The following is a 14,700-nucleotide window of genomic DNA, read 5'->3' on the forward strand; positions in this document are numbered from 1 at the left end:
ACTGATTGATTAAACAAAGAACTCCCTCTGAAGTGTTCCTTGTTCTCATTCTATGATGGCTACTGCTGCGAATTTCATGTGAAAGCCTCTTCCATTCTTTCAGAACAGTGAAGTGTGAAATAAATTCACAAAAGTGTGAACAGAGAGAATAAACACTGAAACGTATTCATTCATGTTGGACAGGAAAATCAAGCTGCTTTCTAAGAGTGAATCTACTGCACCTTATGAACAATTCTTCTTCAACCTGTCATTTTTCAATACCTTAAACTTCCCATGTTGTTAGGTAGAATTTCTATTCATTTGAGATGGAGGCAAAACTTCCTGTTCCTTACGTCACCTAATACATGCCTGAAGAATACTACTTTTTGACCTTAAAACCCATTGTCATTCATCAGCACATAACCAGCACGTAAGCAGTGTGGCTTACTGGAAAGAGCATGGGTTTGGGAATCAGAGGATGCGGGTTCTAATCCCAGCTCTACCACTTGTCTGCTATGTGACTTTAGGCACTTAACTTCTCTGTGCCTTAGTTACCTCATCTGTAAAATGGGGATTAAGACTTTGAGCCCCAATTAGGACAACCTTGTATCTACCCTGGTGCTGAGAACAGTGCTTGGCACATAGTAAGCGCTTAATAAATACCATAATTATTATAATTATTATTATTATTAGACAGAGGAACACTAACCTGTCTGGTTGAACTGTGAGCTGGCATCTTGATCAAGTGAATAGCTGAGTGCAGAATGCTGTGGTGAAGACCAGGGAGAGATGCCGTTGATTCTGGCATTAGATTCAGGCTAAAATAAAGTAACACAATTCAATGCAGGTTTCACTGGCAAGGTAATACTGATTTTTGAGAAATTGTCAGAAGGGAGTCCTTTTGACAAAATCTCATAAAAACTAAAAAGAGAAAACCTCAAAAATAAACCTAATTTAAAAAACAACAAAATTCCAGTCAAACAGAAAGTGAATTTTTTTTAAAGATGGTTTAGGGCTAAATTAAACCCACTGACTTTGGCATTGAGAAAACCACTGGATTGTAAATACCTCAATGGCAAGGATTGTTTATATGTTTATAAACTATATTTGTACTCTCTCAAGTGCTTAGTGCTGTGCCCTTGCACAAAGTAAGCGCTCAATTAATACTAATTGAATGAGAATAGTTGTTGTCTTCTCTAAATTCTATTTCTCCACCAGGCTTGGCAAAGAAATAAGGTGGTCATAAATGGTTAAAATAAGAAAAGCTGAGTAATGAGTAACACACATCTTATCAAAATCATAAATGAAGTGTTTTTCTCAATTCATCCATGTTTTTGGCATTGGAAAATATTTTCCCTTCGTCAGATACAAGGACAGGCTTTAAGATACCAAAAAGACTTGAACTTAAGATTTGAAATTCTTAGAGCTGATGCTTTCGTAAAATCAGCTTTACCCAAAAATACCCAGTTGGGATCCAGAACATAAAGTTATTTAGCCTAGAGAAAAGAAGGCTGAAACACGACCTAGTTTCTACTTAGTCTTCAAAAAGTGGTGGCCAGCTTTCGTTAATTGCCACTCTGAATGGTAAATCAGCCAGCCAGCTGTAAGAAGGAAAAAGCCTAGCCTTGAAGCATAAAAGATTTAAGTAGAAAAGAAGAGATAATGTCCTGAATTGCTAAACACTAGAATAGATCACAGAGGGAAATAATAGAGACTTTGCTGGAAACAGACAAAACCATAATCAGAGACGTATACCTCTGTTTGGATGGTGGGCATGAGGCAGGGTGTCTTAGATGAAGTCAAAAGTGTCAAGCAGCATTCCCTCTCCCTTCTACCCCTGATCACCCCTGCCATGTCACCCCAACAGCCACTTTAGTATTCTTGTGTTTACTTATTCATTTATGTCCATTAATAACTTCTCTCTCTCTCTTACCCATCCTACTTTCAGCAAATTATGTCTACTGTCCTCTCCATTGAGCTCTAAACTCTTTGAGGGCAAGGATCACATCCTTCACTCCTTTTGTGCATTTTAAGAAAAAGACCTAGAACAGCGCTTTGCACACAGTAGTTGCTCAATAAATCCCACTGATACTGCTTGAATCAATTCCATCCTGGTGATTGTACAATGAACGGTCTGCTGTGCAAATGCATGGGGTGACTTGCAATTTGTGGATGCAGCTGTTAATGGAGATGTTAAGATTTTATTTCCGTGTTTATTTCTTACAGGTTTTTTTTTAAAGGAAGTGGAGTCTACATAAAGAAGCAGAGTTTGTGTTATCCTTTTGTGAACCTCAGTGCAGTTTGTTCTGAGAGGTAGCTCCAATCCAATTTGAATACTCCTTAGAGTTAAAAATTTCAAGTGAAACTGCTTTATGCACATATTGGCTCCAGGCTGGGAGAGATCAGAGGAGCTGAATGCCATACCTGCTCAAGCAGCTGTCGTAGTCGGTGAAGCTGAGATTCCAACTGCTTATTGTGATCTTCCAAGATCTGCATCCTGGCTTCCAGACGACCCTTGTGCTGCCTGAGGAGTCTGGCTTCTGCTATAAGCTCAGAATCTCCAGACGGATGCTGAGGAGATACGACGGAGTTGGGGGGTGAGCTAAGAGGGCTTATCCCTCTTTTAAGGTGCTGTTCCTTCAGCTGCTCATATTCCACCTGCAGGATTCTAGTGCACAAAAAGCAAAACAGGAGATGTGATTCAATTAGGTACCAATAAATGTGATGAATCATTTTACCATGTGCCTCTGAAACCTGCAAGTCATGTCATCGCCTGTGTCAGTGGGCCCCCAATAATTCATGCCACGACAGCCTGACCACCCACTTAATGTTAAAATTGAATAACAAAAGCATAAGTAACTTGAGAATGAAACTGCAGTTTAGCACATGTGGTTGTCTTCTGTCACCTGTTTCAGAGCTTTCCCTGGACTTGGTGAACCATTTGTCAGTCTGATTCTCCCTTCTCAAACAGTGACCTCACCATCTGCAGCCAAGTTTGAACCCTTACCTCTGGGAACTGAATAAAGAAAGGGCAGTAGACACATTACTGAACTAAACCTCACAAAATCCGGATGGAGAAATGCTACTTTACCTTTGCTCTTCCTCCAGGTCAGCGATGATTCGTTCCAGTTCTCCCCGCTCCTCCCTTTCCACAGACTTCAGGATCTGGGCGGGACTCTGTGGCTGGCTCACTGGGGATTCCCCTCCCAGTGTCTGACAGTATTGGTGGATCAGAGAATGTTCATCCTCCCTACAGAAGCCAAGGCAACAAAGAGACAGCTCATGGAGATGGATTTTATATTCACAGGTGTAAAATATTAGTTGGTAATTAAATTATTCGATCATATTTATTGAGCGCTTCCTGTGTGCACAGCACTGTACTAAGTGCTTGGGAAGTACAAGTTGGCAACATATAGAGATGGTCCCTACCCATCAGTGGGCTCTTTTTATGGTATTTGTTAAGGGCTTACTATGTCCCAGGCACTGTACTAGGCTCTGGGGTAGAAACTCATTCAGTCAGTCACATTTATTGAGTCCTTACTGTGTGCAGAGCACTGTATTAAGTGCTTGGGAGAGTTCAATACAACAATAAGTGGGCACATTCCCTACCCACAACGAGCTTACAGTCTGGTTGTCAAGTTGGATACAGCCCCTGTCCCACACGGGGCTCACAGTCACAATCCCTACTTCAGGGCAGGGATCTGATAATTTGATTGCAATACAGTCTCCCAAGTGCTTAGTACCAATCAATCAGTGGTATTTATTGAGCACTTACTGTGTGCAGAGCACTGTTTTAAGCGCTCGGGAGAGTACAAAATAACAGTGAGCCCTATAGTTTGGTTTTGGCAATGGCTGCTCCAAACTTAGAATACCATCAATGCAAGCTCACTTGGACATCTGATGAAATTCTCCCCCAATTCAATAATGGAATTTCCCTTGAATTTTGCAGATTATGACAGAGAGTAGATAGTGCCAGGCCCTGAAAAGGAAGATACTAAAACTAAAGGAAAAACCCAGTGCCACTTTGTTCCTCTAGGCAGACAGCCCACAAACCAAGCTGCTTATCATCAGCCTCTAAGAAGACCACATGTGATAATCCTGTAATCCTCTAGGATTATCATATTTGGAAAAAGAAGTTATCAGGAAAATTGTTCACCTTGATTTACACTAAAATAATGACAATAAATAAGGGGAAAGCAACAATCAGATCCAGCTGTACAATCTCTTCAATTTATCTAAAATTCCATTAACAAAATTTAAACTTCTGAGAACCAACACCCAGTATGTTTGCATAACATTTCCCTTATGGCAGTGTGGCTCAGTGGAAAGAGTCTGGGCTTTGGAGTCAGAGGTCGTGGGTTCAAATCCCGGCTCCGCCACATGTCTGCTGCAGACCTACATCTCTGCCCCTGCTCTCTCTCCCTCCCTTCAGGCTCGCATCTCCTCCTGCCTTCAGGACATCTCCATCTGGATGTCTGCCCGCCACCTAAAACTCAACATGTCCAAGACTGAACTCCTTGTCTTCCCTCCCAAACCCTGCCCTCTCCCTGACTTTCCCATCAATGTTGATGGCACTACCATCCTTCCCATCTCACAAGCCTGCAACCTTGGTGTCATCCTCGACTCCGCTGTCTCATTCACCCCTCACATCCAAGCTGTCACCAAAACCTGCCGGTCTCAGCTCCGCAACATTGCCAAGATCCGCTCTTTCCTCTCCATCCAAACCGCTACCCTGCTCGTTCAAGCTCTCATCCTATCTCGTCTGGACTACTGCATCAGCCTTCTCTTTGATCTCCCATTCTCATGTCTCTCCCCACTTCAATCCATACTTCATGCTGCTGCCCGGATTGTCTTTGTCCAGAAACGCTCTGGGCATGTTACTCCCCTCCTCAAAAATCTCCAGTGGCTACCAATCAATCTGCGCATCAGGCAGAAACTCCTCACCCTCGGCTTCAAGGCTGTCCATCACCTCGCCCCCTCCTACCTCACCTCCCTTCTCTCCTTCTACAGCCCAGCCTCTGCTACCCTCTGCTCCTCTGCCGCTAATCTCCTCATCGTGCCTCGTTCTCGCCTGTCTCGCCATCGACCCCCGGCCCACGTCATCCCCCTGGCCTGGAATGCCCTACCTTCCAACATCCGCCAAGTTAGCTCTCTTCCTCCCTTCAAGGACCTACTGAGAGCTCACCTCCTCCAGGAGGCCTTCCCAGACTGAGCCCCGTCCTTCCTCTCCCCCTTGCCCCCCCTCCATCCCTCCCGTCTTACCTCCTTCCCTTCCCCACAGCACCTGTCTATATGTATATATGTTTGTACATATTTATTACTCCATTTATTAATTTATTTATTTTACTTGTACATATCTATTCTATTTATTTTATTTTGTTAATATGTTTGGTTTTGTTCTCTGTCTCCCCCTTCTAGACTGTGAGCCCACTGTTGGGTAGGGACTGTCTCTACATGTTGCCAACTTGTACTTCCCAAGCGCTTAGTACAGTGCCCTGCACACAGTAAGCGCTCAATAAATATGATTGATTGATTGATTGATCTTGGGCAAGTCACTGAACTTCTCGGAGCCTCAGTTACCTCATCTGTAAAATGGGGATGATGACTGTGAGCCCCACACAGGACAACCTGATCACCTGGTATCCCCCCAGCGCTTAGAACAGTGCTTTGCACATAGTAAGCGCTTAACAAATGCTATTATTATTATTATTATTATTATGGGTTTCCAAGTCAAACTATTGGGAAGGGCAAAGGTAGAAATGCTGGATTCCAAATCATGGCTCTCACCTAGCCAAAAAAGCTCATGCTTTAAATGGAAAACAGCACGATTTTGGAGCCAGTGATTTTGCATATATTCTAGAATATATTGGGAGTCTCCAATATGGAGGCCATTGACATATGCAGAGTTGTGTTCCATAGGCTCATGCCCTGAGTAATTACTACAGCCACACCAACCCGGACATTGCTATCAATAAATTCTGAGCAGCGTTGGGCACTATCCTTTCTCCTTTACCCTCCTACACTGCCTGCCAAAACAGAGAGCAATTCCATTAGAATCAGAAAATACTCGACCACAGAAAGCAAATCTCCTAATTTAGAGAGTTAAGAAAAGAGACTGAGACAAGGATAGGAAAATCGAAATTTTACTAAATGTTTGGAATATTTTTTAAGAAATTATCTTTTAAAATGAACTGACATCTCTGGGGATTGGTGATGGTCAATTATGTCTAAAGTCTTTTTGGCAATGATTCCTAATATGTATGACATGGACTAGCTCTTTGGCGGGCCAGGTAAATTTTGGAATAATCAGGTGAAAGTTAAGTGATCCAGCTACCTTGCACTAATAAACAAGCTAAATCACAGAATCTGCATCCATATGTTGGCTGTGGGAAGAAAATCAACCAAACAGAAAGCAATCTAGCTACTGCTCATGAACTGGCTGTGGGGAAATACAGAGTCATGAGCTTTTCAGAAGCAGTAATAAGGGTATTTCTTTACTCAGTACCCACAGAGAGCAATACACTACATTATGAGCTCAGAAAAATACAACAGCAGCATGAGACATGTTCCCTGTCTACAGGGACTTTACACTCTAATGGAGGAACTTATACTAACAGTCAAGTGACTTGCTCATATGTAAAACTAAATGGAAAAGTTTAAAACCATGGAGCGTGACTCATGATATCCAGTTAAAAACATTTTGGCATAATAATTATAATTGTGGTATTGGTTAAGCACCGATTATGTGCCTATTATTGGACAGACATGTGCATTCTTTGGAGGGAAATGTTTATTCTGTTCCTTATTTGGGGGTCTTTAGTGAGTGAATGGCAAGCAAACAGCATAGAGATAATGTTACTCTGCAAAAGAAAACTGATTGTTAAACACAGGTACCTCTACTGAATAACATTTACATTAATTAATTGGGTCAAGTTAAGAAAAGCAGACAGCTGCAAAGTATACAGACACTTCTTATTCCAACTGAAATGACCTGATTTCTTGAGGTGGATCAGTTGACAAATATAGGACTCTTCATTTTACTTAAATGACACATCCAACTAAATGCATGTGGCCAATTTAAACCATTAGGGTTCAAGAATATGAAATTTATGCAGGAATGTTTCACAGTGTCACTTACCCATTTTGATTGGAAACAAAATTCAGATCCACAATCAATAAAGATTATATTAGCCAACAGTAATCTAATGAAATGCCCTTTCCCAGCAGCCTTAATTAGGTGATTTTTACTTACACACTTCCTGTAGTGGAGCTGCTATCTGTGAGCAGGGAGCCATTGGTCCTTTCCATTTGAGCCAGCCTGAAAAACAAAAAATGAGAAAGAATATTGACCAATAGTGTTAGGGAAATCGTGTTTAGAGATCCTTAGATAATGGATGCTTTTTACTGTACTAGAAAAGGCAAAAATTTAAAATTGCTTGTGATTCACCCCTTAATGTGTAGTTAAGTCCCTGAGTAGCCCCACTGACCTCTTTTGAGTCTCTTTCCTCTCCTACTGGCAAGAACACAGGACTGGGAGTCAGAAGATTTGGGTTCTAATCCCAATTCTGCCACTACCTGCTGTGTGACCCTGGGCAAGTCACATAACTTCTCTGGGCCCCAGTTTCCTCATCTGTAAAATGGGGATTAAATACCTGCCCTCCTGTCTACTAAGACTGTGAGCCTATGTGGGACAGCGAATATGTCCAACCTGATTAATTTGTATCTATCCCAGTGCTTAGAGCAGTGCTTGACACAGTAAGCACTTAACAAATACTATTATTACTATTAATAATTCTAAATGCATGAATAACACTTTGGATATTCTTTTTCTGCAGTTAACTAATAGTATCTGGTGCCTAAAGGATAGACAAAACATATTTGCAAAATACAGACTCCCTTTCCTAATCCCACCAAATAATTTCTGTCAGAAATATCTTCCATTGCTCAGGGACAATCCGTGTGAATTTCAGGAAGTGGAACTCTAACTCCAGCCAGGAATCTATGCTTCCATGGCCAAGAAATGCTCTGGTCAAGTCTCTGTGCAGAAAGTGCCAGCTGTACAATATAGTCCTGATTGTGCTGCTAAGCTGTTAGAAAGGAAGCACTTATTTCCCCTGACAGCTTATTTATTTTTAAAATTCAACTTTCAGTTTGGAATGTCACCTACCTAATGGAGAACTTCACAGTTCTGGATTTCATAACTATTTCCATGAATAGTTCACTAGCATATGCGCTCATATTCTAAATTTAGAGCCTAAAAACCTTAAGGTTTTACATCACTGGATCAATTAACTGTCTCAATGTTTTTTTTCCTTAATAACATTGCTCTTTCATTTGGAGAAAAAGTATGTGATTACTAGAATTACTCAGATAATACAATTATGAGGGGAAATAGTGTTGTGAATTTAAAAACAAAGTCTCTGAACTTCTCCTCTAGATGACTAGCTCCTCCTGGGAACAAGTCTACCAATTATGTCATATTTTACTCTCCCAAGCACTTGGTACGGTGCTGTACACACAGTAATAACTCAATAAAATACCACGGATTGATTGACTGATTGGGTATGTCTTCCCCTACTGAACACACTGTAAACCCTAAATAGGAATGTCAGCCTAAAAGAGCCCCTCACCCAACCAGGGAGAGTGTGACGGGAACTTGTGAGAGAGAATGAAATGCTTGTGTGGGGGCTCTTTTCTTCAGGCTATCTTCTTTTTTTTCTTCCAAATACAACTTTTCTCAGATACTCCTGCTCATCCCCTCTGCAACGTGAAGGCCATTCAGACGGAACATATGTGCCCGGCATTTCACTGTATGTGTTTGGTTGATACCTTTCTACTGTTCTTGCTATTTTGAAGTTGATGAATGAAAAAAAAAATCAGAATGGTCAAACTGGCTTTACCCAAATGAAATTATTCTTCACATTCAGTGGGAAATTATAGATGACCAGGTAAAAAGCTTTAGAAGAAAAATAAGAGTTTCTAGGTAAGGTTGAACAACTTTCTGCATCCATCCAGGCTCCTGTGTCCAGAGGGGCATGTAGAAGTGTTAATCTGCTTAATGCATGAGCATTAAACATGTTATATGTAAAAATAAGCCCAAATTAACATTCAGTTGGGCCTGGATCAGGCCTGAGAGGATTGGAAAGTCCAGACTCAAACTCATCCCTCCCTCTCTCCCTGGAAAGATACGTGTATCTTCCTCTGTATTTGTACTTCTGGACTTATTTTTAAGCAATTGTAGTAACTTCCCTAGAGAACAAGGGGTCTGGGCAACTGCCCTTCTGCTCTAGCGATGGTCTGTGCAGAAGAAGAAAGGGGAACGTTCTCCTTCTTATCTCTCTGGGCAGAAAGAGATGAAAAGCTCTCCAGCTCCCACCCACACTCCCCACATCCCCACCCACTCAGCCAGTATGTGAAGTCACTTTTCTGCCGAATTTTCTGTCTCTAAACTTAGGGAACAGGGACAAAGATAGATAGGTTTGTCTCTGTGCCAGTGCCTGCTACCTTCATCTCACTGGGCATACCACTTACCCTTTAGGTAAACTGCAATTTGGTAGTCAGGCCATGTACCCAACCAGGACCCAAGCCACTGTTACACACTGTCCATAGGCTAGGTCTGGTCTCTGGATTCATGCAACATTAAGTGAGCCAACGTATGAGCTCTAGAATGTCAACCCAGGGCTGATAGCCCAAATGATCAAAGGCACAATCAGTCAATAAAGCAGGCAATCTCACTTACTACTCTTACTTTCAGTTGTTATTAGAATGGGCATCTGTGAAGTCCTAAACCCCAAGTATGCTACTAGACTTGTTGATAAAGGCAAACCTCCTTAAGGGAAATGAACACACACTCATTGTGGGCAGGGAACATGTCAACCAATGCTCTTATATTGTACTCTCCCAAGTGCTCTGCAGACAGTAAGCACTCAATAAATACAATTAATTGGAAAAGTAAGAATATTAATACAAATGGAAACTATGTTCGCAGATGAGAAAACTGGATGCCAATGTGCACTGTCATTGGTTTCACCATCTTAAGATATACTTAAGGAGAAAAGGGCTAGGCAACATTTTTATGGTATGAGATTTTATGCAATCTATTAACACAGCTTTGTTACTGAAGGTGTGAAGAAATGATATGCTAAAAATTAACCTTTTAAAATTATTTTAACACAGACTTGTTATGTGATGCAGTTATAATTTACAGTACTTTTATGTCACTGAAATTCTACAGAGTAAATTCTTGGCTGCAGCACGGCTCAGTGGAAAGAGCATGGGATTTGTAGTCAGAGGTCATGGGGTTCAAATCCTAGCTCCTCCAACTGTCAGCTGTGTGACTTTGGGCAAGTCACTTAACTTCTCTGTGCCTCAGTTACCTCATCTGTAAAATGGGGATTAAAATTGTGAGCCCCCGTGGGACAACCTGATCACCTTGTAACCTCCCCAGCGCTTAGAACAGTGCTTTGCACACAGTAAGCGCTTAAATACCATCATCATCAACATCATCATCATCATTGGGGCTGAAATATTTGGAGGTAAGAGCTATCTGATTTTCTTTCTTAAAAGAAGAAATTATCTTTAAATTACAGGAAAGCGAAAAAGAGATGTGATTCTTTACTGCCTAAAAAAATGTTATTGTTAAAATGAGTGGCCTGCTCCACTAGAAATCTTTTCATATATTTAGGAAAGAAATGTTTTTTTCATATTTCCTTGAAATATTCCAAGGAATTGCCATTCAATTTAGGAATGGGATATGTCAAGCAAAATCTGGTCTGGACCATGGAAAAACCTGGAAGCTATAATGTAGAATTTCTACTCTTTACTAAAAAAAAGAACTAAAATACCTAAGAACACTGTAATTCCTTAATAAAAGGCATTATGTGAGGCTATCTAATCATCCTGAAACTTAATGGTGCAAGAAATTCACCAGTATATAAAGGCATTAGTACATTTTTCTAAAGGTTTATAATGTATTCTTGGTTGGTAAAACACACTAGATAATAGCCTTTGAGACCAAATCAACCAATTAACCAGAAAATACTAGTGAGCTGGTTCTCTGAAAGGTGAAATTTTACCAATTTATCTTGAACAGACATTAGTAATCTCAGCTGTGTGCCAGGGAAATGCACATTAGAGCAACAAGTTTGCCCTCCAGGTTGTTGTTACCAGGGAAGTCTCTAGCACAGGACGTTGCATTGTTACTGCCCCCACAGCTCCAGGTCCCTGCTATCATCCCTGGACCCTGCTGCTTTCTCTTGTCCAGCCCCGAGCCTGTTCAGCTGGTGGTTAGTGGTATGAACCATGAAGTCCATGGGACCCAGAAGAGATGGTTCTGAAGGGAAAGGTTGGCCCAAGTAGTGGAAGAAGCAATTTGGACCACAGAAACATGGGAGAACTGGCCCAAGAAGAGGCCAAAAAGTGCTGTTCAGGAAGCAATCCACATCCTGCCTCTTCTCCCTGGATATAGTGCAGCAAGGAGAACTGATGTAATGAGTCAAGTATGAAGATTATGGCATCTGAGGAGCAGCGTTGCCTCATGGAAAGAGTATGGGTCTGAGAATGAGAGGCCCTGGGTTCTAATACAGTCTCCTCCACTTGTCCGCTTGTGATCTTGAGCAACTCACTTAATTTCTCTGTGCTTCAGTTTCCTCCTTTGTAAAATGGGGATTTAATGCCTTTTCTCCCTTGTTCTTGGAATGTAAGCCCCATGTCGGACAGAGACTGTGTCTGAAATGATTAACCTTTATCTACTCCAGCATTTAGTACAGTGCTTGATGCTTAGTAAGTGTTTAACAAATATAATAAGAATAAAAACAACAACAATAATGGCCACTGGACATCTGCCCTTTCAATAACACAGGCCAGTCCTTAGACTGTGAATTCCATTAGGACTGATTCCAAACTGATTATCTTGTTCCTACCCCAAGGCATGGCACATAGAAAACACTTAAGAAAATGCCACAATTGTTATTATGATTATTATTATGGATATGAAAATGAAGTACACAATCTCCAGGTGGTCTTCCTAAAGGCTATTCTACTTATTATTTCTCAGTTGATTCTCCCAACTCCCTGATTGGTAGGAGTTTCCATGATAGAAATTCTCCTTGTCTGTCCACAGACCATTAGCAAGCAGCCTTTGGCTAATTTTTAAGGAAAATAAAGCTTTGCATAATTTGAGCAGAAAGGAAATTTACAGGTGTCAACTGCGGCAGGTGTACCACATCGTTAACTTCCTGGAAGTTGCTTAAGTTGTGAGTCTACCCCAGAATGGGTCCTGGAACAAACTAGGAAGGGAGGGGTATGTATTTGCTTAACTGAATTAATTTCTATGTTCCTGCATTGTTTTAGCACATAAACACCTAGAAAACCATAATTTTAATTAATACTTAGAGAAGAAGCATGGCCTAGTGGATACAGCACAGGCCTAGGAGTCACAGGACCTGAGTTCTAACCCCAGCTTTGCCAACTGTCTGCTGTGTGACCTTGGGCAAGTCACTTCAGTTCCCTGTGGCACAGATACCTCTGTAAAAAGGGAATTGAGACTATAATAATAATAATAATAATAATAATGGTATTTGTTAAGCGCTTACTATGTGCAAAGCACTGTTCTAAGCGCTGGGGAGGTTACAAGGTGAACAGGTTGTCCCATGTGGGGCTCACAGTCTTAATCCCCATTTTACAGATGAGGGAACTGAGGCTCCGAGAAGTGAAGTGACTTGCCCAAAGTCACACAGCTGACAAGCGGCGGAGCCAGGATTTGAACCCATGACCTCTGACTCCAGAGCCCGGGCTCTTTCCACTGAGCCATGCTGCTTCTCTGTGAGCCTATGAGGGCCACAGACTGTGTCCAACTTTGTATCTACCCCAGTGCTTCATACAGTGCCTGGCACACAGTAGGCACTTAACACATCCCATTAAAAAACAATCTGATTTTCACAAAACCAAAAGTTACATATGACAATGACATATGGCTAATCTATTAATTTACTAGAGTGACACACTACTCTCTTTAATAATTATACCTCATGTCCTGACTCTCTCTCTATATATAATCTTTGTCTCCTAAAAATATCAAAGCACTGTAAGGATATTCTTTCCCAAAGCCTTGAAAACATCCCCATAAAGTGCCACTGCACAGTTAATATCAGCCACATTTCACTAAAGATAAAACAGAGGCATAGAGGAGGGAAAAGACCAAAGTCCCATAGTCAATGGAGCGGCCTTCTCCTCAAAAAGCAGCATGGCTTAGTGGAAAGATCCAGGGCTTGGGAGCCAGAGGTCATGGGTTCTAATCCTGCCTCCACCACTTGTCAGCTGTGTGACTGTGGGCGAATCACTTCACTTCTTGCCTCAGTTGCCTCATCTGGGAAATGGGGATTAAGACTGTGAGCCTCACATGGGACAACGTGATAACCTTGCATCTATCCCAGTGCTTAGAATAGTGCTTGGCACATAGTAAGCGCTTAACAAATATTAAAAAAAAGTAAGTTGCTAGCAATCAAGCAATAGTAGTAACTGAGCACATACTGTTTGCAAAGCACTGCTTCAAGCATTTAGGAGGATACAGTAGAATTAGTACAAAATATTTCTACCCTCAATGTAATAATATAGTACCAAAATGTTACGAAGAGATGTGTGTGTTTGAGTCTAGCTCTTAGGTGGCATGAGAGGGAGGAAAATGACACTGACAGGCTTGAAATCCTGCCCCCCAATTCCAGGTCCAAGTCCCTTTCCACAAGGGTGTTCCCTCCTAGGCTATTACAAAGTCTTATTCAAATAAACAAGCCCCACTCAACCTCAGCAAGGACTGCAGTGGTAATAGTAGTGTCAGCAATGTAGTACTCTGACTTGAAAGATCGATTATCTGTAGGAATACTTGAGGATGTAAAAGAAAGTTAAGCATTAAAATCAGTTACCTCATCTGTGAAACAGGGATTGAGACTGTGAGCCCCTAATGGGACATGAACTTTGTTCAACCCGATTATCATCATCATCATCATCAATCATATTTATTGAGCGCTTACTGGGTGCAGAGGACTGTACTAAGTGCTTGGGAAGTACACGGTGCCTGACACGTAGTAAGTGCTTAACAAATACCATTAAAAATAAACACAATTTCTGAAAGTATCTAGAAGCATACAAAAATGTTTTAAGAATTAAGGCAAATCTTTACCCAACTTCAATTGTAGCTGTTGTAATTTAAGAAGCATGTCACTAATTTGGAGTTCACCAAATAAAAGTCCATCTCCAACCTACTCGATCTATAGCATTTTTTAATTCTTACTATGGGTAGTGCACTGTACTAAGCACTTGGAAGAGTATGAAAGGATGAGCAAACATGATCTCTGTCCTTAAGTACTACTACTAATAGTAATTAATAATTTTGGTATTTGTTAAGCGCTTACTATGTGCCAAGCACTGTTCTAAGCACTGGGGGAGGTACAGGGTAATCAGGTTGTCCCACATGGGGCTCACAGTCTTAATTCCCATTTTCCAGATGAGGTAACTGAGGCACAGAGAAGTTAAGTGATTTGCCCAAAGTCACACAGCTGATAAGTGGTGGAGCCGGGATTAGAACCCATGACCTCCTACTCCCAAGCCTGTGCTCTTTCCACTGAGCCATGCTAGCTGACACTGGAGACACGAAACCATGATCTCCACTTATATGTTACATTATGTAAGGTAGTTTTTTATAACCTGTATAGAATAGTTTGATGG

The 14,700-nt window shown here is 41.3% G+C and overlaps 1 protein-coding gene across 4 annotated transcripts in view; it reads right to left on the reverse strand.

Moving 5' to 3' along the window:
- Window positions 1-14,700, reverse strand: part of UTRN (utrophin) — a 583,736-nt gene that overhangs the window by 14,585 nt on the left and 554,451 nt on the right. For all 4 annotated transcript variants that reach the window (XM_038766673.1, XM_038766663.1, XM_038766681.1 and 1 more), the window contains 4 exons: window positions 7,232-7,297; window positions 3,071-3,229; window positions 2,404-2,647; window positions 689-797 (listed from right to left, as the gene is read on the reverse strand). In XM_038766673.1, the coding sequence (XP_038622601.1) occupies window positions 689-797; window positions 2,404-2,647; window positions 3,071-3,229; window positions 7,232-7,297 (578 nt within the window). The remainder of the gene's footprint in view (window positions 1-688; window positions 798-2,403; window positions 2,648-3,070; window positions 3,230-7,231; window positions 7,298-14,700) is intronic.

This window comes from Tachyglossus aculeatus, chromosome 2, assembly GCF_015852505.1.
Source record: "Tachyglossus aculeatus isolate mTacAcu1 chromosome 2, mTacAcu1.pri, whole genome shotgun sequence".
Lineage (NCBI taxonomy): Eukaryota > Metazoa > Chordata > Mammalia > Monotremata > Tachyglossidae > Tachyglossus > Tachyglossus aculeatus.